A 24794-nucleotide genomic window follows, 5' to 3' on the forward strand; every position below is an offset into this window, starting at 1 on the left:
GAATGTTCGAAAAAGTAGAGGGTCGACTTAAGAGGTTAACTTGGGTCAAACATTTTGAGTAGCCTTCCACAAGCTTCTCAGAAAAAGTTGGGTGAATTTTGGACCATTCCTCCTGACAGAGCTGGTGTAACTGAGTCAGGTTTCTAGGCCTTCTTGCTCGCACACACTTTTTCAGTTCTACCCACACATTTTCTACAGGATTGAGGTCAGGGCTTTGTGATGGACACTCCAATACCTTGACTTTGTTGTCCTTAAGCCATTTTGCCACAAATTTGGGGTCAATGTCCATTTGGAAGACCCATTTGCGACCAAGCTTTAACTTCCTGACTGATGTCTTGAGTTGATTTCCCTCCTGCAGCAAAGCACCCCCACAAGATGATACTGCCAACCCCGTGCTTCACAGTTGGGATGGTGTTCTTCGGCTTGCAAGCCTCCCCCTTTGTTCCTCCAAACATAACGATGGTCATTATGGCCAAACAGTTCCATTTTTGTTTCATCAGACCAGAGGACATTTTTGCACATGAGGACAAAAGTACGATCTTTAGCCCCATGTGCAGTTGCAAACCGTAGGCTGGCTTTTCTATGGCGGTTATGGAGCAGTGGCTTCCTCCTTGCTGAGCGGACTTTCAGGTTATGTTGATATAGGACTCGTTTTACTGTGGATATAGATACTTTTGTACCTGTTTCCTCCAGCATTTTCGCAAGGTCCTTTGCTGTTGTTCTGGGATTGATTGGCATTTTTTGCACCAAAGTACCTTTTATCTCTTGGAGACAGAGCGGTATGACGGCTGCGTGGTCCCATGGTGTTTATACTTGCGTACTATTGTTTGTACAGATGAATGTGGTACCTTCAGGCATTTGGAAATTGCTCCCAAGGATGAACCAGACTTGTGGAGGTTTACAATTTGTTTTCTGAGGTCTTGGCTGATTTCTTTTGATTTCCCCATGATGTCATGCAAAGAGGCACTGAGTTTGAAGGTAGGCCTTGAAATACATGCACAGTTACACCTCCAATTGACTCAAATAATTAGCCTATCAGAAGCTTCTAAATCCATGACATAATTTTCTGGAGATTTCCAAGCTGTTTAAAGGCAGTTAGTGTATGTATGGCAATGGCTATTTGCATATTGACCTACTGCAGCTCTTATTTGTTATGGTGCACTGGTCTGTGTAGAGTATGGGTTTGTCTCGTGCTTTTCAATGCAATAGAATCCTTGAACAGTTTAGTTTTGCACACTAAATCTTGCCTAGTTCATTGTGTTTCGGTATATTACATTGAAAGTGGCTAATATGGCGTTGATTCGATCACAATTCCCACAATAGAGAGAAATGTTGATAGTGATAACTAAAGGGGAAAACTCTAGAAGGTTCAGCGTCACCGGCTCATGTTTCTTCCATGCAGGAGTCCAAGGGAGCTTAGAGGGAACAGAGGGAACATTGTCTATGATCGTCTGGCACTATTCATTCTACCAGTGAAGCTGACAGAGACCTATGTAGAGAGAAGCGCGGCCGGGATGAAGAAATCGTAGTGGCGGAAATGATTGACAGACCTGTAGCAGATTTCCAGCATTAATCAAATAAAATTGTATTTATCACATGCAGATGTTATTGCGGGAAAAGGGAAATGCTTTTGTTTCTAGCTCCAACACTGCAGTAATATCTAACAATTCATGTAAGCAGGTGTGTCAGGTCGACCGATTAATCGGAATGGCAGATTTCAAGTTTTCATAACAATCTGTATTTTTTGGGTGCCGATTTCCGATTTATTATTATTATTTTTTAATTAAATATTTTTTTGATACCTCTTATTTAACTAGGCAAGTCAGTTAAGAACACATTGTTATTTTCACGTAATTATGACATATTGAAGGTTGTGCAATGGTTCGAGCCCAGGTAGGGGCGAGGAGAGGGACGGAAGCTATACTGTTACACTGGCAATACTATAGTGCCTATAAGAACATCCAATAGTCAAAGGTATATGAAATACAAATGGTATAGAGAGAAATAGTCCTATAAAACTATATTAACTACAACCTAAAACTTCTTACCTTGTAATATTGAAGTCTCATGTTAAAAGGAACCACCAACGTTCATATTATCTCATGTTCTGAGCAAGGAACTTAAACGTTAGCTTTCTTACATGGCACATATTTTACATGGCACATATTACTTTCTTCTCCAACACTTTGTTTTTGCATTATTTAAACCAAATTGAACATGTTTCATTATTTATTTGAGGCTAAATTGATTTTATTGATGTTTTATATAAAGTTAAAGTGTTAATTCAGTATTGTTGTAATTGTCATTATTACAAATTTAAACAAATCGGCCGATTTAATCGGTATCGGCTTCTTTTGGTCCTCCAATAATCGGTATTGGCTTCTTTTGGTCCTCCAATAATCGGTACTGGCTTCTTTTGGTCCTCCAATAATCGGTATCGGCTTCTTTTGGTCCTCCAATAATCGGTACTGGCTTCTTTTGGTCCTCCAATAATCGGTACTGGCTTCTTTTGGTCCTCCAATAATCGGTACTGGCTTCTTTTGGTCCTCCAATAATCGGTATCGGCTTCTTTTGGTCCTCCAATAATCGGTATCGGCTTCTTTTGGTCCTCCAATAATCGGTATCGGCTTCTTTTGGTCCTCCAATAATCGGTATTGGCTTCTTTTGGTCCTCCAATAATCGGCATTGGCTTCTTTTGGTCCTCCAATAATCGGCATTGGCTTCTTTTGGTCCTCCAATAATCGGTATCGGCTTCTTTTGGTCCTCCAATAATCGGTATCGGCTTCTTTTGGTCCTCCAATAATCGGTATCGGCTTCTTTTGGTCCTCCAATAATCGGTATCGGCTTCTTTTGGTCCTCCAATAATCGGTACTGGCTTCTTTTGGTCCTCCAATAATCGGCATTGGCTTCTTTTGGTCCTCCAATAATCGGTATTGGCTTCTTTTGGTCCTCCAATAATCGGTATTGGCTTCTTTTGGTCCTCCAATAATCGGTATTGGCTTCTTTTGGTCCTCCAATAATCGGTACTGGCTTCTTTTGGTCCTCCAATAATCGGTATTGGCTTCTTTTGGTCCTCCAATAATCGGCATTGGCTTCTTTTGGTCCTCCAATAATCGGTATTGGCTTCTTTTGGTCCTCCAATAATCGGTATCGGCTTCTTTTGGTCCTCCAATAATCGGTATCGGCTTCTTTTGGTCCTCCAATAATCGGTATTGGCTTCTTTTGGTCCTCCAATAATCGGTATTGGCTTCTTTTGGTCCTCCAATAATCGGTATTGGCTTCTTTTGGTCCTCCAATAATCGGTATTGGCTTCTTTTGGTCCGCCAATAATCGGTATTGGCTTCTTTTGGTCCTCCAATAATCGGTATTGGCTTCTTTTGGTCCTCCAATAATCGGCATTGGCTTCTTTTGGTCCTCCAATAATCGGTACCGGCTTCTTTTGGTCCTCCAATAATCGGTATTGGCTTCTTTTGGTCCTCCAATAATCGGTATCGGCTTCTTTTGGTCCTCCAATAATCGGTATTGGCTTTTTTTGGTCCTCCAATAATCGGTATCGGCTTCTTTTGGTCCTCCAATAATCGGCATTGGCTTCTTTTGGTCCTCCAATAATCAGTATCGGCTTCTTTTGGTCCTCCAATAATCGGTGTCGGCTTCTTTTGGTCCTCCAATAATCGGTATCGGCTTCTTTTGGTCCTCCAATAATCGGTATTGGCTTTTTTGGTCCTCCAATAATCGGTATTGGCTTCTTTTGGTCCTCCAATAATCTGTATCGGCTTTTTTGGTCCTCCAATAATCGGTATCGGCGTTGAAAAATCATAATCGGTCGACCTCTAGTATCAAGCAAGTTTCTGACCTATGAAGAAGGCACAGCGACTCCACTTTTCCGATGCCAGTGAGGATGCTCCTGCACAGCTGACGAAAGAATAAGGCAAGAAACAGTTCCTTCCTGCTGGGGAAGAATAAGGCAAGAAACAGTTCCTTCCTGCTGGGGAAGAATAAGGCAAGAAACAGTTCCTTCCTGCTGGGGAAGAATAATGCAAGAAACAGTTCCTTCCTGCTGGGGAAGAATAAGGCAAGAAACAGTTCCTTCCTGCTGGGGAAGAATAAGGCAAGAAACAGTTCCTTCCTGCTGGGGAAGAATAAGGCAAGAAACAGTTCCTTCCTGCTGGGGAAGAATAAGGCAAGAAACAGTTCCTTCCTGCTGGGGAAGAATAAGGCAAGAAACAGTTCCTTCCTGCTGGGGAAAATCCAGGGGCAACGCTGAAACAGGATCACTTTCCCCAGGAGACAAGCACATCAAGTGGGTTGAACATTCACTTGATTCCTTTTTGCATCATGGTATCTTTGTCTGGTTCAGATCTTCAAATCAAATAATCAAATAAAATGTATTTATAATACTGATATCAGCTGATATCTCAAAGTGCTGTACAGAAACCCAGCCTAAAAACCCAAACGGCAAGCAATGCAGGTATAGAATCACGGTGGCTAGGAAAAACTCCCTAGAAAGGCCAGAACCTAGGAAGTAACCTAGAGAGGAACCAGGCTATGAGCTGTGGCCAGTCCTCTTCAATGGCCTCACGCAGGTATCTCTCTGCTCTGACAAAATTTGTCCTATTGTCAGATCGCATGATGGTCACCTAACCTCTTCTGCAGATGAAGCAACGCAGAGGATCAAGAATCAGTGTCTCGAGCAACTTCATTGGGAACTGCTCTGATTGTCAGACATGTAAAGACCACACCGTATCTTTTCACCAGACTACGTTCTCTCTTGACCTCGAAGGGTCCGAAGTCATCCATTCCGACGTTCGCGAAGGATTGTCTGCTATTTTCTGCTCTGCAGCTTTAGCATAAAGCTTTCTGCATACAGTACATTCTGAGAGGATGTGTCTTACTGCGGTTAGCTTGTGGAATCCCAAACCTATGCAGTAGATTCGCGAGCATGTGGTTCCGTCCCCAGGCTCCAACTTCTCTGTGGATGTGCTGAAGAATAAGACTGGCAACTCGAAGGTCCTTAGACATAGTAGCTCGGGGCTTAGCCTCCTCTGTGATAGCAGATTCATTCAGCCGTCCACCTACTCTCAGTATTCCATCTTGCAGAATTGGACCCAACCTGTAGATGTGACTATTTCTCTTCACGTGTTTATTTTTTTGATAAACTTTTTCGGTCTCTGCTTTTTACATAGACTACTGTGGTTTTAGAAGACTGTACCACTACAGGTATTTCAGAGACTGTGATCTAACACAAGGAATCAAACGTAGAGGGAACCACCTACATTTGTCCAGTAGAAAACCTTGTTCTCTCTCCCTCACTAATTTGATAATGTAATTTCCTGTCCTGTAGATGCACTTCTTGTTGTATGGCTATGGGATGCAGACGTGGGAGTATTCCCCGCTTAACGCCATCCGTTCCTACGGTTACCTGTGGCTGCACGCCCTCCCTGCCTCACTACACTCTCACATCCTACAGACCAACAAGGTAACACAGACAGACAGACACACACACACACAGTATTGTATAACTAACCTTGTGTGGGGAACACAATTCATTTGCATTCTCTTAACCCTGACTGAAAACCTAACCCTAGCTCCTAACCCTATACCTAACCTAGCTTCTAAAACTAACCCTAGCTCCTAACCCTATACCTAACCTAGCTTCTAAAACTAACCCTAGCTCCTAATCCTATACCTAACCCTAGCTTCTAAAACTAACCCTAGCTCCTAAAACTAACCCTAGCTCCTAAAACTAACCCTAGCTTCTAAAACTAACCCTAGCTCCTAAAACTAACCCTAGCTCCTAAAACTAACCCTAGCTCCTAAAACTAACCCTATACCTAACCCTAGGCTCCTAGCTCCTAAAACTAACCCTAGCTTCTAAAACTAACCCTAGCTCCTAAAACTAACCCTAGCTCCTAACCCTATACCTAACCCTAGCTTCTAAAACTAACCCTAGCTTCTAAAACTAACCCTAGCTCCTAAAACTAATCCTAGCTCCTAACCCTAGGCTCCTAGCTCCTAAAGCTAACCCTGTACCTAACCCTAGCTCCTAAAACTAACCCTAGCTCCTAAAACTAATCCTAGCCCCTAACCCTAGGCTCCTAGCTCCTAAAGCTAACCCTATACCTAACCCTAGCTCCTAAAACTAACCCTAGCTCCTAAAACTAATCCTAGCTCCTAACCCTAGGCTCATAGCTCCTAAAGCTAACCCTATACCTAACCCTAGCTCCTAAAAGTAACCCTAGCTCCTAACCCTAGGCTCCTAGCTCCTAAAGCTAACCCTAGCTCCTAACCCTGGGCTCCTAGCTCCTAAAACTAACCCTAGCTCCTAACCCTAGGCTCCTAGCTCCTAAAGCTAACCCTGTACCTAACCCTAGGCTCCTAGCTCCTAAAACTAATCCTAGCCCCTAACCCTAGGCTCCTAGCTCCTAAAGCTAACCCTGTACCTAACCCTAGGCTCCTAGCTCCTAAAACTAACCCTAGCTCCTAAACTTTAGTTCCTAAAACTAGCTCCTAACCCTGTACCTAATTCTAACCTTAACCCTAAACCCTCTACATATAGCATTTGATCTCATAGGGACTAACAAAATGTCCCCAGTTAGACAAATGTTTGTTTGTTTACTATTCTTGTGGGGACTTTTCAAGTATAGTTAAACACATTCACACACACACACACACGTCCTACAGACCAACAAGGTAGCAACACACACACTCACATTTGTGGTTGTGTGATGTTTATGTGGTTGTGAGTTTGAGGTTGTGATGTTTATGTGGTTGTGAGGTTGTGATGTTTATGTGGTTGTGAGGTTGAGGTTGTGATGTTTATGTGGTTGTGAGGTTGTGATGTTTATGTGGTTGTGATGTTTATGTGGTTGTGAGGTTGAGGTTGTGATGTTTATGTGGTTGTGATGTTTATGTGGTTGTGAGGTTGAGGTTGTGATGTTTATGTGGTTGTGGAGGTTGTGATGTTTATGTGGTTGTGAGGTTGAGGTTGTGATGTTTATGTGGTTGTGAGGTTGAGGTGATGTTTATGTGTTTGTGAGGTTGTGATGTTTTGTTTTAGGTGCTGGTGTTCTACTTTGTGCGCTGTGTCCTGGCCTTCTCCTGCTGCATCTGTGAACTCTACTTCTACAAGTCAGTATCTGTCCCTCCTCGTGTGTGTGTGTCAGTCTCTTATTTTATCTTTAGTGTGTGTGTGTGTGTGTGTGTGTCAGTCTCTTATTTTATCTTTAGTGTAAGGTAGGTGTGTGTGTGTCAGTCTCTTATTTTATCTTTAGTGTAAGGTAGGTGTGTGTGTGTCAGTCTCTTATTTTATCTTTAGTGTAAGGTAGGTGTGTGTGTGTCAGTCTCTTATTTTATCTTTAGTGTAAGGTAGGTGTGTGTGTGTTGCAGGGCGGTGTGTAAGAAGTTTGGGCTGCATGTGGGTCGTCTGATGCTGGCCTTCCTCCTCCTGAGCTCTGGAATGTTCTGCTCCTCAGCAGGTGGGTGCTACTCCTCCATCTCCCTCCCTCCCTTCCATCTCTCTTCCTCCCTCCCCTCCATCTCTCTTCCTCCCTCCTCCCCTCCATATCTCTTCCTCCCTCCTCCCCTCCATATCTCTTCCTCCCTCCTCCCCTCCATATCTCTTCCTCCCTCCTCCCCTCCATCTCTCTTCCTCCCTCCTCCCCTCCATATCTCTTCCTCCCTCCTCCCCTCCATATCTCTTCCTCCCTCCTCCCCCTCCATCTCTCTTCCTCCCTCCTCCCCTCCATCTCTCTTCCTCCCTCCTCCCCTCCATATCTCTTCCTCCCTCCTCCCCTCCATCTCTCTTCCTCCCTCCTCCCCTCCATCTCTCTTCCTCCCTCCTCCCCTCCATATCTCTTCCTCCCTCCATCTCTCTTCCTCCCTCCTCCCCTCCATCTCTCTTCCTCCCTCCTTCCCTTCATCTCTCTTCCTCCCCTCCTTCCCTTCATCTCTCTTCCTCCCCTCTTCCTCCCTCCTCCCCTCTATCTCTCTTCCTCCCTCCTCCCCTCCATCTCTCTTCCTCCCTCCTCCCCTCCATCTCTCTTCCTCCCTCCTCCCCTCCATCTCTCTTCCTCCCTCCTCCCCTCCATATCTCTTCCTCCCTCCTCCCCTCCATCTCTCTTCCTCCCTCCTTCCCTTCATCTCTCTTCCTCCCCTCTTCCTCCCTCCTCCCCTCTATCTCTCTTCCTCCCTCCTCCCCTCCATCTCTCTTCCTCCCTCCTCCCCTTCATCTCTCTTCCTCCCCTCTTCCTCCCTCCTCCCTCCATCTCTCTTCCTCCCTCCTCCCCTCCATCTCTCTTCCTCCCTCCTTCCCTTCATCTCTCTTCCTCCCCTCTTCCTCCCTCCATCTCTCTTCCTCCCTCCTCCCCTCCATCTCTCTCTTCCTCCCTCCTCCCCTCCATCTCTCTTCCTCCCTCCTCCCCTCCATATCTCTTCCTCCCTCCCCTCCATATCTCTTCCTCCCTCCCCTCCATATCTCTTCCTCCCTCCCCTCCATATCTCTTCCTCCCTCCTCCCCTCCATCTCTCTTCCTCCCTCCTCCCCTCCATATCTCTTCCTCCCTCCTCCCCTCCATCTCTCTTCCTCCCTCCTCCCCTCCATCTCTCTTCCTCCCTCCTCCCTCCATCTCTCTTCCTCCCTCCTCCCCTCCATATCTCTTCCTCCCTCCCCTCCATATCTCTTCCTCCCTCCTCCCCTCCATCTCTCTTCCTCCCTCCTCCCCTCCATCTCTCTTCCTCCCTCCTCCCCTCCATCTCTCTTCCTCCCCTCTTCCTCCTTCCTCCCTCCATCTCTCTTCCTCCCCTCTTCCTCCCTCCTTCCCTCCATCTCTCTCCCTCTCCTCTGTCTCTCCCTCTCTGCCTGTATCTCTGTCTGTGACAAATACAATTTGATTTGATTTGATTGGCTTGGGCTAGTGTAAGAGTGGGGGTTGGGCCTGTTTGCCTGCTCACGGCCTGGGTGTATGTGTGACTTTCATGTTGAGGCCCTCTTTGTGAGAGTGGGGGGCATGGGGTGGGCAGGAGGGGCATAGGTCTGATCTGAGGGGGCCTAAATGGGGTGTGGGCATGGTCGACTTGGGGGGGATGTTGATTGGTTGGGGTGGGGATGTGGCTGGTGCTGTGGTCGGCGTGGGTCCGGGCGGGTGTCTCGCTGGTCCGGGCGGGTGTCTCGCTGGTCCGGGCGGGTGTCTCGCTGGTCCGGGCGGGTGTCTCGCTGGTCTGGGAGGGTGTCTCGCTGGTCTGGGCGGGTGTCTCGCTGGTCTGGGCGGGTGTCTCGCTGGTCTGGGCGGGTGTCTCGCTGGTCCGGGCGGGTGTCTCGCTGGTCTGGGAGAGTGTCTGGTGCTGTGGTCGGCGTGGGTCCGGGCGGGTGTCTCGCTGGTCCGGGCGGGTGTCTCGCTGGTCCGGGCAGGTGTCTCGCTGGTCTGGGAGAGTGTCTCGCTGGTCTGGGAGGGTGTCTCGCTGGTCTGGGAGGGTGTCTCGCTGGTCCGGGCGGGTGTCTCGCTGGTCCGGGAGAGTGTCTCGCTGGTCCGGGAGGGTGTCTCGCTGGTCCGGGAGGGTGTCTCGCTGGTCCGGGAGGGTGTCTCGCTGGTCCGGGAGGGTGTCTCGCTGGTCCGGGAGGGTGTCTCGCTGGTCCGGGCGGTTGTCTCGCTGGTCCGGGCGGTTGTCTCGCTGGTCCGGGCGGTTGTCTCGCTGGTCCGGGCGAGTGTCTCGCTGGTCCGGGCGGGTGTCTCGCTGGTCCGGGCGGGTGTCTCGCTGGTCCGGGCGGGTGTCTCGCTGGTCTGGGCGGGTGTCTATTGATCTGTTGCTCCTGTGTGAGGTGACGGGGCTGCGGTTGAGGGCGATATCCTTCAGGGTCCGGGCGTTGGTGGGCACTGCTGCCTTGTATAGGTGGACCTGCTCGTCAAGTCCAGGGTGGATGGTGGGCCAGGTAGACATTTGGTTTTGAGGCACAGTCACAGGAAAATACTTGCATTTACCCGCTGTATGGTAGCAGGGTGGAGATGAAGACAGCTTGTCTGTTGAAACGTTGGACATAAATATTTTTGCTCAAGTGTTCTACTCCACTAGCCAGCAACTCGTCTAAATAGGTGTGTGTTTCTTTTGCCTCTAGCAGGGTGGAGAGATCACCACTTGTGCGTTGGGGAAAATATAAGAAGCTTTTTCAATCACTTTTCAACCACGCCTCTTCAATCACTACCTTGTGCCTATGTGTATTGTTATGTGGCTGGGTGACCCTAGTTCTAGGGCGATGGGTGTTTGGACACCAGAGTGTGTGTGGGGAAAAGTTTATTTTATTTTGTTTGAGTCCATAAGGAGTACAATCTGTGGCTTGTGTGTGTCCTCAGTGTGTGTGTGGGGGGGTTCTCAGAGGGGGTGGGATCCCTTGGGCCCCTGTGGTGTTGAGGATAGGGTCAGGGTCTGGGGTGGACTGTTCTGCTGTGGTGTCGAGGCTATGGTCAGGATCTGAGGTGGGCTGTTCTGCTGGCTTCTCTGCGGGGGTGGCCACCTCTCCAATGGGCTGTTCTGCTGGCTTCTCTGCGGGGGGTGGCCACCTCTCTAATGGGCTGTTCTGCTGGCTTCTCTGCGGGGGTGGCCACCTCTCCAATGGGCTGTTCTGTTGGCTTCTCTGCGGGGGTGGCCACCTCTCCAATGGGCTGTTCTGCTGGCTTCTCTGCGGGGCTGGCCACCTCTCTAATGGGCTGTTCTGCTGGCTTCTCTGCGGGGGTGGCCACCTCTCTAATGGGCTGTTCTGCTGGCTTCTCTGCGGGGGTGGCCACCTCTCTAATGGGCTGTTCTGCTGGCTTCTCTGCGGGGGGTGGCCACCTCTCCAATGGGCTGTTCTGCTGGCTTCTCTGCGGGGCTGGCCACCTCTCTAATGGGCTGTTCTGCTGGCTTCTCTGCGGGGGTGGCCACCTCTCTAATGGGCTGTTCTGCTGGCTTCTCTGCGGGGCTGGCCACCTCTCTAATGGGCTGTTCTGCTGGCTTCTCTGCGGGGTGGCCACCTCTCTAATGGGCTGTTCTGCTGGCTTCTCTGCGGGGTGGCCACCTCTCTAATGGGCTGTTCTGCTGGCTTCTCTGCGGGGGTGGCCACCTCTCTAATGGGCTGTTCTGCTGGCTTCTCTGCGGGGCTGGCCACCTCTCTAATGGGCTGTTCTGCTGGCTTCTCTGCGGGGGTGGCCACCTCTCTAATGGGCTGTTCTGCTGGCTTCTCTGCGGGGGTGGCCACCTCTCTAATGGGCTGTTCTGCTGGCTTCTCTGCGGGGGGTGGCCACCTCTCTAATGGGCTGTTCTGCTGGCTTCTCTGCGGGGGTGGCCACCTCTCTAATGGGCTGTTCTGCTGGCTTCTCTGCGGGGGGTGGCCACCTCTCTAATGGGCTGTTCTACTGGCTTCTCTGCGGGGGTGGCCACCTCTCCAATGGGCTGTTCTACTGGCTTCTCTGCGGGGGGTGGCCACCTCTCCAATGGGCTGTTCTACTGGCTTCTCTGCGGGGGGTGGCCACCTCTCCAATGGGCTGTTCTACTGGCTTCTCTGCGGGGGGTGGCCACCTCTCTAATGGGCTGTTCTGCTGGCTTCTCTGCTGGGGTGGCCACCTCTCTAATGGGCTGTTCTGCTGGCTTCTCTGCGGGGGTGGCCACCTCTCTAATGGGCTGTTCTGCTGGCTTCTCTGCGGGGGTGGCCACCTCTCTAATGGGCTGTTCTGCTGGCTTCTCTGCGGGGGTGGCCACCTCTCCAATGGGCTGTTCTCTGTCACACATCATCGTTTTCACCTCCTTCTCTAGTCTGTTCTTCTCCTGCTCTTTTTTCTGTTGATGTTGTCTCACCACATTCCAGAGAGCAGATCTCTTCACCTGCAGCTCTCTGGGTCTGGTTGAGGGGGTGGTGTTGAGCTGGACTATTTTTTTGTGTTGACTGGAGTGTGTTCATCTGCTATTCCAGCTCCACCTGCCTTACCTCCAGCTGGGTGAATTTATCCTTCATGTCAATGAGGGACTAGTACTCTGTGATGGGAGCTTTGACACCTCTCACTTCACACGGTTTTTCTTCTTGCCTTTAAAAATAGCTTCATACTAAATATTACTCAGTTCCAGGTTGGATGCTATTCTCAGGTTAATTTTTTGCTTATTTTGCTGGCCATGGTTTGCCAGATTATTCACTATAGTCCTTGAAATGAAATCCTTCCATGACATTTTGTCCAAAAACAGGTTGAAGGTTTGGAGTTTTGGTTTAGAGTGAAGGTTATATGTCCTTGTGAGAAAATCCAAGTTTATCTTATTCTAAATCTATCTTTTTGTAAAAACATGTTGCTCATGACCTCTCACACTTCTCTTGCTCTCTCTCTCCTCTCTGTTTCTCTCTGTGTCCCTCTCTTTCTGCGTCCCTCTCTTTCTGCGTCCCTCTCTTTCTGCGTCCCTCTCTTTCTCTGCGTCCCTCTCTTTCTGCGTCCCTCTCTTTCTGCGTCCCTCTCTCTCTGCGTCCCTCTCTCTCTGCGTCCCTCTCTCTCTGCGTCCCTCTCTTTCTGCGTCCCTCTCTTTCTGCGTCTCTCTCTCTCTGCGTCCCTCTCTCTCTCTCTCTCTCTGCGTCCCTTTCTCCATCTCTCACTCATCTTCCCTCCATCTCTCTCCCTCTCCTCTGTCTCTCCCTCTCTGCCTGTATCTCTCTCTCTGCGTCCCTCGCGCGCTCTCTCTCTCTCTCTCTCTCTCTCTCTCTCTGTCCCTTTCTCCATCTCTCACTCATCTTCCCTCCATCTCTCTCCCTCTCCTCTGTCTCTCCCTCTCTGCCTGTATCTCTCTCTCTGCGTCCCTCGCGCTCTCTCTCTCTGCGTCCCTCGCGCTCTCTCTCTCTCTGTGTCCCTCGCGCTCTCTCTCTCTCTCTGCGTCCCTCGCGCTCTCTCTCTCTCTCTGCGTCCCTCGCGCTCTCTCTCTGCGTCCCTCGCGCTCTCTCTCTGCGTCCCTCGCGCTCTCTCTCTGCGTCCCTCGCGCTCTCTCTCTGCGTCCCTCTCTTTCTGCGTCTCTCTCTCTCTGCGTCCCTCTCTTTCTGCGTCTCTCTCTCTCTGCGTCCCTCGCGCTCTCTCTCTGTCTCTCTCTGTCTCTCTCTCTCTGCCTGTATCTCTCTCTCTGCGTCCCTCGCGCTCTCTCTCTGTCTCTCTCTGTCTCTCTCTCCAGCATTCCTGCCTTCTTCCTTCTGTATGTATTCTACTCTGGTTGCCATGACTGGATGGTTCCAAGACACGCCCTTCCTGGCTGTGATGGGTGTGGCAGCTGGGGCTATCATTGGCTGGCCATTCTCCGCTCTGCTTGGGTAAGAGCTGTTCCTTGTGCAGAGTTAATTGTAAAGAAGTATGATATAAAAACATCTACTGTATAGTAAGTTTCAGCTGGCAGCAAGTGGAGAATAATTTACTACCAGGGCAGGGCTATGTTTTGTTTTAGGGAGCAAAAGAACTAAGAGGGAGCCATTAAATTGAAGGTTATTTGTTGATCTAGAAATGTACAAGAAATTTAAAAAGTTTGAATACGACTGGGTTCGAGGTCAGGGGTTCTAAGTAGGGTCTCCTGATTGTTGCAGTGGTCTAAGGCAGGGTTAGGGTTTGACCAGGGTATGCCGTCATTCTAAATAAGAATTTGTTCTTAACTGACTTTCCTAGTTAAATAAAGATAAAATAAAAATAGTCATGCTGTCTCTGATTGGTTGATGTGGTTACTAGGCTACCGATCGCCTTCGACCTGCTTGTGCTGAAGAGGAAGTGGAATAGTTTCATCACCTGGGCAACCGTCTCTCTGCTGCTGTTCCTGGTGACACACACACACACACACACACACTACCCACTGAGTTATGAATGTTTATTAAGAACTTTGTCATTATCTTTAGTTGATCGCTGTGTACGGAGAAGAAGCACTCAGAACTGTATGTGTGTGTGTGTGTGTGTGTGTGTTTTCCAGGTGCCTCTGATGGTGGTGGATTCTTGTTGCTATGGGAAACTGGTCATTGCTCCCCTCAATATTCTACTCTATAATGTCTTCACCCCCCATGGCCCAGATCTCTATGGTAAACACACACACACACACACACACTAGCTAGCAAGGTCCTCATCTGAAGAAGTTAGCTAGCTAGGAATACATCTTCTGAATCAGTTAGCTAGCTAGCTAGGTCCTCTTCTGATGCAGTTAGCTAGCTAGGTCCTCTTCTGAAGGAGTTAGCTAGCTAGCTAGGTCCTCTTCTGAAGGAGTTAGCTAGCTAGCTAGGTCCTCTTCTGATGCAGTTAGCTAGCTAGGTCCTCTTCTGATGCAGTTAGCTAGCTAGCTAGGTACTCTTCTGAAGGAGTTAGCTAGCTAGCTAGGTCCTCTTCTGATGCAGTTAGCTAGCTAGGTCCTCTTCTGATGCAGTTAGCTAGCTAGGTCCTCTTCTGATGCAGTTAGCTAGCTAGGTCCTCTTCTGATGCAGTTAGCTAGCTAGCTAGGTCCTCTTCTGATGCAGTTAGCTAGCTAGGTCCTCTTCTGAAGGAGTTAGCTAGCTAGCTAGGTCCTCTTCTGAAGCAGTTAGCTAGCTAGCTAGGTCCTCTTCTGATGCAGTTAGCTAGCTAGCTAGGTCCTCTTCTGATGCAGTTAGCTAGCTAGCTAGGTCCTCTTCTGATGCAGTTAGCTAGCTAGCTAGGTCCTCTTCTGATGCAGTTAGCTAGCTAGCTAGGTCCTCTTCTGAAGCAGTTAGCTAGCTAGCTAGGTCCTCTTCTGAAGCAGTTAGCTAGCTAGCTAGGTCCTCTTCTGAAGCAGTTAGCTAGCTAGCTAGGTCCTCTTCTGATGCAGTTAGCTAGCTAGCTAGCTAAGTCCTCTTCTGATGCAGTTAGCTAGCTAGCTAGGTCCTCTTCTGATGCAGTTAGCTAGCTAGCTAGGTCCTCTTCTGATGGAGTTAGCTAGCTAGCTAGGTCCTCTTCTGATGGAGTTAGCTAGCTAGCTAGGTCCTCTTCTGATGGAGTTAGCTAGCTAGGTAGGTCCTCTTCTGAAGCAGCTAGCTAGCTAGGTCCTCTTCTGAAGGAGTTAGCTAGCTAGCTAGGTCCTCTTCTGAAGGAGTTAGCTAGCTAGCTAGGTCCTCTTCTGAAGGAGTTAGCTAGCTACCTAGGTCCTCTTCTGAAGGAGTTAGCTAGCTAGCTAGGTCCTCTTCTGATGCAGTTAGCTAGCTAGCTAGGTCCTCTTCTGAAGGAGCTAGCTAGCTAGATCCTCTTCTGAAGCAGTTAGCTAGCTAGCTAGGTCCTCTTCTGAAGGAGTTAGCTAGCTAGCTAGCTAGGTCCTCTTCTGATGCAGTTAGCTAGCTAGCTAGGTCATCTTCTGAAGGAGTTAGCTAGCTAGGTAGATCCTCTTCTGAAGCAGCTAGCTAGGTCCTCTTCTGATATAGTTGGCTAGCTAGCTAGGTAGGTCCTCTTCTGAAGCAGTTAGCTAGCTAGGTCCTCTTCTGATGCAGTTAGCTAGCTAGCTAGGTCCTCTTCTGAAGGAGTTAGCTAGCTAGATAGGTCCTCTTCTGAAGGAGTTAGCTAGCTAGGTAGATCCTCTTCTGAAGCAGCTAGCTAAGTCCTCTTCTGATGCAGTTAGCTAGCTAGCTAGGTCCTCTTCTGATGCAGTTAGCTAGCTAGCTAGGTCCTCTTCTGATGGAGTTAGCTAGCTAGCTAGGTCCTCTTCTGATGGAGTTAGCTAGCTAGCTAGGTCCTCTTCTGAAGCAGCTAGCTAGCTAGGTCCTCTTCTGAAGCAGCTAGCTAGCTAGGTCCTCTTCTGAAGGAGTTAGCTAGCTAGCTAGGTCCTCTTCTGAAGGAGTTAGCTAGCTACCTAGGTCCTCTTCTGAAGGAGTTAGCTAGCTAGCTAGGTCCTCTTCTGAAGCAGCTAGCTAGGTCCTCTTCTGATATAGTTAGCTAGCTAGCTAGGTAGGTCCTCTTCTGAAGCAGTTAGATAGCTAGGTACACTACCGTTCCAAAGTTTGGGTGTCACTTAGAAATAAAGTCCTTTGTTTCTGGCCATTTTGAGCCAGTAATTGAACCCACAAGTGCTGATGCTCCAGGTACTCAACTAGTCTAAAGAAGGACAGTTTTATTGCTTCTTTAGTCAGAACAACAGTTTTCAGCTGTGCTAACATAATTGCAAAAGGGTTTTCTAATGATCAATTAGCCTTTTTTTAAATGATTAACTTGGATTAGCTAACACAACGTGCCATTGAAACACAGGCCCATTATCAGCAACCATCACTCCTATGTAGATATTGCATGAAAACATCTGCTGTTTCATCTGATTCTGGGGAAGTTGATAAAGGGCCTCATTCCCAAAATCGCAAAGAATCCCTTTCAGGAGTTAGCGCCTTATACTAGCGTCCTGTTCAGGGGCTATACTTGTACATCAAGCTGCCTCACGCTACAGAAACAGGAGATGGGCTCCTGCTCATATGAGCCGTTCTGGGTCAAGCCAAGGCTTGTGCAAGGCTATTTACAATTTTTTGCATGAAACATGACTGCATGTTTACTGTTTATGATTGACTTATACTGTGTTTTGTATCATAACATTGATCTAACACTGTGCGTTGTGCATTATGTGTTTAGGTACAGAGCCGTGGCCGTTCTACTTTATAAATGGTTTCCTGAACTTCAATGTGGTGTTTGTCCTGGCGCTGCTGTCTCTACCTCTCACTGTTCTGATGGAGACGCTACTACAGCGCTTCAATGGTAACACGCACCCACCCACGCAGCCACCCACGCACCCAGCCACCCACGCACCCACCCACGCAGCCACGCACCCACCCCACCCACGCAGCCACCCACGCACCCACCCAGCCACCCACGCACCCACCCAGCCACCCACGCAGCCACCCACCCACCCACCCACGCAGCCACCCACGCAGCCACCCACCCACGCAGCCACCCACCCACGCAGCCACCCACGCAGCCACCCACCCAGCCACACACCCACCCACGCAGCCACCCACCCACGCAGCCACCCACGCAGCCACCCACCCACCCACGCACCCACCCAGCCACCCACCCACCCACCATCTACTTTATAAAGAAATATTTGGTGCGTATAAACAGTGGCACTAACATACAATGTGCAGTAGTAGAAATATTACAATAAGCAATGTCGGTGATATGGTATTTAAATTCACTGAAACAGAAAGTGACAAGTGGTTCAATGTCTCTACAAATTGGGACAGCAGCTTTGGTTGTAAGCGTGTTTGAGTTTGAGTTTATTTTATTTTTACAGGGACAGTGCACATTAATCAACGTTTCAGTGAAAGTGCCGGTTTTAGCCAGCCGGCTAATTTTCAGCCGCAGTCCCTGGGCAGGTTATTAAAAACAATTACAATATAGACAATAGCAACATAGGACAAGCAAGACGTAGCATACAGACAGAGCAACATAGAACAAAAAGCAGCAAGACAAAATTCATAAAAGCAACAAAGGACAAAGGTGTTGGTGAGTATGAGGTGTGTGTGATTAGCTTTTGTGTGAGTGAGTGTGCATCACCTGGTAGACGCTAGTGATGGCTGTTCAAAAGTCTGGCCTGGTAATAGAAGCTGTTTTTTGGTCTCTCGGTCCCGGCTCTGATGCACCTGTACTGTCGCAGTCTGCCCAGTGAACAGTCCGTGACTCGGGTGGCTGAGGTCCTTGATGATCTTCTTCTTGGCCTTCCTTTGACACCAGGAGCTGTAGATGTCCTGGAGGCCAGGCAGCGTGGCCCTGGTGATGCGTTTAGCTGTCCGCACCACCTTCTGGAGAGCCATGTGGTTGAGGGCGGAGTAGTTGCCGTACCAGGCGGTGATGCAGCCTGATAGAATGCTCTCAATGGGGCATCTGTAGAAGTTTGTGAGGTTCTTGGTTGCCTTGCTAAATTTCTTCACTCGCCTGAGGTTGTACAGTGCTGTTGCGCTTTCTTCACCAAAATGTTGATGTGTCGAGACCATTTCAGGTCCTCAGTCATGTGCACGCTGAGGAACTTGAAGCTTTTGACCTTATCTAGGATGAGGATGGGGGCACTCTCCCTCTTCAGTTTCCTGTAGTTCACGATAAGCTCCTTCATTTGGTCGACGTTGAGTGAGCGGTTATTTTACTGGCACCACTCAGCCAGAGCTATAACACGCCCTCACCTCCTCCCTGTAGGCTGTCTTGTCGTTGTTGGTAATCAGGCCTACCACTGTCGTGTTGTCAGCAAACTTCTTGATTGAGTTGTTGTCGTGCGTTGCTATGCAGTCTGCGCACACACCCCTGGGGGTCACTGTGTTGAGGATCAACGTGGCGAAAGTGTTGTTGCCTACCCTCACTACCTGGCGTTGTCCTGTCAGGAAATCTAGGATCCAATTGCACAGGGAGGACTTCAGCCCCAAAGCCCTGAATTTGCAGCAAGATGGCGCTGACGATGGTTGCCCTGTCGCTCGCTCCCAGCTGACTTTGCAGTCTTTTGTTTATTTTTGTAAATAATGATCTGGTCACAAATGTACTAGTATTATTATAGTATTATTATTATTATTATTATTATTAGTATTATTTCCTATGACCGACAAGCACCTCTGGACATCAAATCTGAGATGACTTTCCAGAGCGGAATCCTCGGTCTAGACTGCAGCAGTTCCATTCATCACGAAAAAACACTGCTGGAGGAGGCGAGCTGGAGTTCTAGTCTGATTTAAGGAAAAGGAAAAACCACTCTCCGCTTCCTAGTATATTACTTGCTAATGTACAGTCTCTAGACAATAAACTTTGTGAGCTCGGAGAGATAAGAGAGACTAACGTAATCTGCCTCACAGAGACTTGGTTATCGGGGGAGATGCTTGATCAGGCTATGCAGTTTACGGGGTTCTTGGTACATTGCGTGGACATGGTAAACGAGTTTTGTGGGAAAAGCAAAGGCGGAGGAGTATGTTTTATGATCCCTCACACACACACACACGCACAAGCCGATACCCCGCTGGCACTGAAGGAATTACATGGGACTTTGAAGAAATTGGAAACAAAATATCCAGAGGTCGCATTCATTCATCATAGCCGGGGACTTTAACAACAGACTGTTAAGGAAAATTCTACAGAATTTCCACCAACACATCTCTTGCCTCACTCGCGTGAATAATACATTGGATCATTGTTCTTCACCATTCTGAGATGGATTCAAAGCCCTCCTTTGGCAAATCAGACCATGTCTCCATTCTGCTCGTCCCCGCCTATAGGCAGAAATTAAAACGGGAAGCACCCGTGTTTAGGTCTGTCCAATGCTGGTCTGACCATTCGGAATCCATGCAACTGTTTTGATCATGCGGACTGGGATATGTTCCGTGCAGTTTCTGGGAATAACATTGACGAATATACTGTCTCTGGGTTCATCAGGAAGTGCATAGAGGACGTTGAACATACCCAAACCAAAAAACCGTGTAAAGATGGCAGCATTCGCACATAACTGAAAGCACGAATCACCACATTTAACCACAGTGAAGTGACTTGAAACATGGAGACGTATAAACAGACAACCTACTGTTTAAAACAGTAAACTGCTCTACATGATGTCTTCAATAAGCATTTCTATACACAACAGTATAATTTCCAAACATTTACAGAACCAGTCAAAAGTTTGGACACCTACTCATTGCAGGTTTTTTTGTATTTGTATTTTTATGGATCCCCATTAGCTGCTGCCAAGGCAGCTTTTCCTGGGGTCCAGCAAAATTAGGGCAGTTTCTACCATTTTAAAAACATTATAATTCATTCACCGATTTCACAACACACTGTGTGCCCTCAGGCCCCTACTGCACCACTACCACATATCTACATGACTAAATCTGTGTGTGTGTGTGTGTGTGTGTGTGTGTGTGTGTGTGTGTGTGTGTGTGTGTGCCTATGTTTGTGTGTGTGTGTGTGTGTGTGTGTGCCTATGTTTGTGTTGCTTCACAGTCCCCGCTGTTCCATAAGGTGTTTTTTAAAATATTTTTGTTAAATCTAATTTTACTGCTGCATTAGTTACTTGATGTGGAATGGAGTTCCATGTGGTCATGGCTCTATGTAGTACTGTGCGCCTTCCATAGTCTGTTCTGGACTTGGGGACTGTGAAGAGACCTCTGGTGGCATGTTTTTCTTAAATGTTTTACTATTTTCTACATTGTAGAATAATCGTGAAGACATTAAAGCTATGAAATAACATATGGAATCATGTAGTAAACAAATGAAAAAATATATTTGAGATTCTTCAAAGTAGCCTCCCTTTGCCTTGATGACCGCTTTGCAGTCTCTCAACCAGGTTCATGAGTTAGTCACCTGGAATGCATTTCAATTAACAGGTGTGCCTTGTTAAAAGTTAATATGTGGAATTGATTTCCTTCTTAATGAGTTTGAGCTGTTGTGTTGTGACAAGGTAGGGGGGTATACAGAAGATAACCCCATATTATCGCAAGAACAGCTCAAATAAGCAGAGAGAAACAACAGTCCATCATTTCTTTCATTTCTTTTTCACGTTTCTTCAAGTACAGTAGCAAAAACCATCAAGCGCTATGATGCTCTCACGAGGACCGCCAGAGGAAAGTAAGACCCAGAGTTACCTCTGCCGCAGAGGATAAATTCATCAGAGTTAACTGCATCTCAGAAATTGCAGCCCAAATAAATGCTTCACGTAGTTCAGGTAACAGACACATCTCACCATTAATTGTTCAGAGGAGACTGTGTGAATTAGGCCTTCATGGTTGAATTCCTGCAAAGAAACTACTACTAAAGGACACCAATAAGAAGAAGAGACTTGCTTGGGCCAAGAAACACAAGCAATGGACATTAGACGGGTGGAGTCCAAATTCAAGACTTTTGGTTCCAACTGCCGTGTCTTTGTGAGACGCAGAGTAGGTGAACGGATGATAACCGCATGTGTGTTTCCCACCGTGAAGCATGGAGGAGGAGGTGTGACGGTGTTGGGGTGCTTTGCTGGTGACACTCCGTGATTTATTTAGAATTCATGGAACACTTTTTATTTAATTTATTTCACCTTTTAATTAACTTCTACTTCACCAGAAGAGGAGTAGGATAAGGGTACAGCTAAAGGCTATAAGAACTGGTTGTCTAGTAGTTAGGAACAGAGAGTAAATGGAGCAGATTTCTGGGCACGGAAGAATAGATTCAAGGCATAATATACAGACGAGTATGGTAGGATGTGAGTACAGTGGAGGTAAACCTAGGCATTGAGTGACGATGAGAGAGGTTTTGTTTTTAGAGGCACCATTTAAGCCAGGTGAGGTCACCGCATGTGTGGGGGGTGGAACATAAGGGCTAGCTAAGGCATATTGAGCAGGGCTGGAGGCTCTACAGTGAAATAAGACGATAATCAGTAACCAAAACAACAATAGACATATTGACATTAGGGAGAGGCATGTGTAGCCGAGTTATCACAGGGTCCAGTGAGTAGCTAGGCGAGCTAGCGATATGGCGATTCAGACAGCTAGCAGGCCGGGGCTAGCAGATGGGCCACGGGGGGACATCGCAACAGAAGAACCTGCTGAAACCCCCGTACCACATTGGGTGAGGTGGGTTGGAGGAGAGTATGTTCAGTCTGTAGATGGAAATTGATTTTAAAAATATTTCTGAAGAAAACGATATATACACGGGACGGGACAAGACAAAACAGATGTCAGACCGCTACACCATCTTGGAAAGCTATCACTTAAACAGCATGGCTAACACAGCATTCTGGTTTGAGCTTAGTGGGACTATCATTTGGTTTTCAACAGAACAATGACCCAAAACACACTTCCAGGCTGTGTAAGGGCTATTTGACCAAGAGGGGAGCGATGGAGTGCTGCATCAGATGACCTGGCCTCCACAATCACCAGACCTCAACCCAATTGAGTTGGACCACAGAGTGAAGGAAAAGCAGCCAACAAGTGCTCAGCATATGTGGGAACTCCTTCAACACTGTTTGAAAGCATTCCAGGTGAAGCTGGTTGCGAGAATGCCAAGAGTGTACAAAGCTGTCATTAAGGCAAAGGATGGCTACTTTGGAGAATAAAATTTCAAATCTATTTGTATTTGTTTAACACTTTTACATTTTTGGTTACTACATGATTCCATATGTGTTATTTCATAGTTCTGATGTCTTCACTATTATTCTACAATGTAGAAAATAGTAAAAAAAAATAAGAAAAAACCCTTGAATGAGTAGGTGTGTCCAAACATTTGGTACTGTATATTCAATAATAAATGTAAAATCTTAACATTTCCAATAAATGTTTCTTTACTCTAACATAGTGTGTGTGTGTTTTACAGTGCAGAACCTGGGAAAGCCATATTGGTTGACTCTGTCTCCTATGTACCTGTGGATGCTGGTTTTCTTCACCAGACCTCATAAAGAGGAACGTTTCCTGTTCCCCATCTACCCTCTCATCTGTCTGGCAGGGGCCATAGCACTGTCTTCACTACAGGTACACACACACACATAGACAGACACATAGTTTGCTGTTAAAGACCATTTTCTTCCGACAAGTAGCGCCAGGATCCTGTCTGGCAAATCGTGGAGCTCATCTCTAAAAATCTAGATTTTTGTTCATCAGCCTAACGCTAGTTCTTACCTTCTGAAAATCACTGCAGTCTCCAATGACTAACGTAGCTATGGGACACCGGCAGACAACTACGCAAACCAACTGATTTCTGAGAACAGTCCTATTACTTTGGTGCAGTACAAATTCATCAGGCAAACTATCTCAATCAACCGTGCTTGATCAGCAGAGCAAACTTGTTCCAGTTAGAAGGTTACTGCTAGTTTGTTTGAATGGCCATTACGTTTACTAGGTTGCCAGCTTGTTGATGAAGTTGTACGGCACCAAAGTTGTGGGGGGCTGTTCTCAGAAATCAGCATGTATCTGACTCTGACAGCTGGCACTGTGCCTCGTTACTTTGGAACATTTGGCCAACTCGATAACACAGCAGAAAGCTGTCAGCAGAACAGCTACTCTTTTGAGGATGAAAGGTGGTTCATTAGACGATGTCACCTTGGTAATGTTGTGACATTGTATTGACGCCTAACTACCTTTCATCTATTCCCATGAGTGTTTGCGAGTTAACAGACCAATCGATGCAGACGGCCGTCGCTCTATCCGACGTCAGACAATGGATAAAGACATCCGTTTCCTGTGTATTGATCAAGTGTTTCCTGTGTATTGATCAAGTGTTTCCTGTGTTGTGTTTTGTAGAAGTGTTACCACTTCCTGTTCCAGCGGTATCGTCTAGAACACTACACGGTGTCGTCTAACTGGCTGGCTGTGGGAACCCTGATCCTCTTCACTCTGCTGTCTCTGTCCAGATCAGTAGCCCTGTTCAGAGGTCCAGACATACATACATACATACATACATACAGTAGATGTCTCTGTCCAGATCAGTAGCCCTGTTCAGAGGTCCAGACACGCACACATACATACATACATACAGTAGATGTCTCTGTCCAGATCAGTAGCCCTGTTCAGAGGTCCAGACAAGCACACATACATACATACATACAGTAGATGTCGGAAGTTTACATACACTTAGGTTGGAGTCATTAAAACTAGTTTTTCAACCACTCCACAAATTTCTTGTTAACAAACTATAGTTTAGGCAAGTCGGTTAGGACATCTACTTTGTGCATGACAAGTAATTTTTCGAACAATTATTTACAGATTATTTCACTTATAATTCACTGTATCACAATTCCAAGGGGTAAGAAGTTTACCTACACTTGACAGTGCCTTCTAAACAGCATGGAAATGGTCGATGGTCATATTGGCCTATTTTTGTTTCATCAGACCAGAGGACATTTCTCCAAAAAGTACGATCTTTGTCCCCATGTGCAGTTGCAAACCGTAGTCTGGCTTTTTTATGGTGGTTTTGGAGCAGTGGCTTCTTCCTTGCTGAGTGGCCTTTCAGGTTATGTCGACATAGGACTCGTTTTACTGTGGATATAGATACTTTTGTACCTGTTTCCTCCAGCATCTTCACAAGGTCCTTTGCTGTTGTTTTCGCACCAAAGTACGTTCATCTCTAGGACACCGAATGCATCTCCTTCATGAGCGGTATTTTTTTTATTTTACCTTTATTTAACTAGGCAAGTCAGTTAAGAACAAGTTCTTAATTTCAATGACGGCCTAGAAACAGTGAGTTAGGTGCAGAATGACAGATTTGTACCTTGTCAGCTCGGGGATTTGAACTTGCAACCTTTCGGGTTACTAGTCCAACGCTCTAACCACTAGGCTACCCTGCCGCCCCAAGCTACCCTGCCGCCGCCCCAAGCCGGTATGACGGCTGCGTGGTCCCATGGTGTTTAGACTTGTGTACTATTGTTTGTACAGATGAACGTGGTACCTTCAGGCGTTTGAAATTGCTCCCAAGGATGAACCAGACTTGTGGAGGTCTATAATTTGTTTTCTGAGGTCTTGGCTGATTTCTTTTGATTTTCCCATGATGCCAAGCAAAGAGGCACTGAGTTTGAAGGTAGGCCTTGAAATACATCCACAGGTACACCTCCAATTGACTCAATTGATGTCAATTAGCCTATCAGAAGCTCTCCAATTGATTCAATTGATGTCAATTAGCCTATCAGAAGCTCTCCAATTGATTCAAATGATGTCAATTAGCCTATCAGAAGCTTCAAAAGCCATGACATCATTTTCTGAAATTTTCCAAGCTGTTTAAAGCCACAGTCAACTTAGTGTATGTAAACTTCTGACCCACTGGAATTGTGATACAGTGAATTATAAGTGAAATAATCTGTCTGTAAACAATTGTTGGAAAAATTACTTGTGTCATGCACAAAGTAGATGTCCTACAGTAACTGACT

At 47.2% G+C, this 24794-nt stretch overlaps 1 protein-coding gene across 4 annotated transcripts in view; it reads left to right on the forward strand.

Moving 5' to 3' along the window:
- The window catches only part of alg9 (ALG9 alpha-1,2-mannosyltransferase), a 67176-nt gene that overhangs the window by 17980 nt on the left and 24402 nt on the right, over nucleotides 1-24794 (forward strand). For 2 of the 4 annotated variants that reach the window (XM_065024030.1, XM_065024029.1), the window contains 7 exons: nucleotides 5342-5476; nucleotides 7387-7475; nucleotides 13161-13296; nucleotides 13703-14043; nucleotides 16571-16693; nucleotides 22253-22407; nucleotides 23176-23305. In XM_065024030.1, the coding sequence (XP_064880102.1) occupies nucleotides 5358-5476; nucleotides 7387-7475; nucleotides 13161-13296; nucleotides 13703-14043; nucleotides 16571-16693; nucleotides 22253-22407; nucleotides 23176-23305 (1093 nt within the window). In that variant the 5' untranslated portion in view covers nucleotides 5342-5357. Of the gene's footprint in view, nucleotides 1-5341; nucleotides 5477-7057; nucleotides 7129-7386; nucleotides 7476-13160; nucleotides 13297-13702; nucleotides 14044-16570; nucleotides 16694-22252; nucleotides 22408-23175; nucleotides 23306-24794 lie in introns of all 4 variants that reach the window. The other 2 variants (XM_065024028.1, XM_065024027.1) reach the window with 2 other exon arrangements.

The sequence above is a fragment of the Oncorhynchus nerka genome, linkage group LG10, assembly GCF_034236695.1.
Source record: "Oncorhynchus nerka isolate Pitt River linkage group LG10, Oner_Uvic_2.0, whole genome shotgun sequence".
Taxonomy (NCBI): Eukaryota; Metazoa; Chordata; class Actinopteri; order Salmoniformes; family Salmonidae; genus Oncorhynchus; species Oncorhynchus nerka.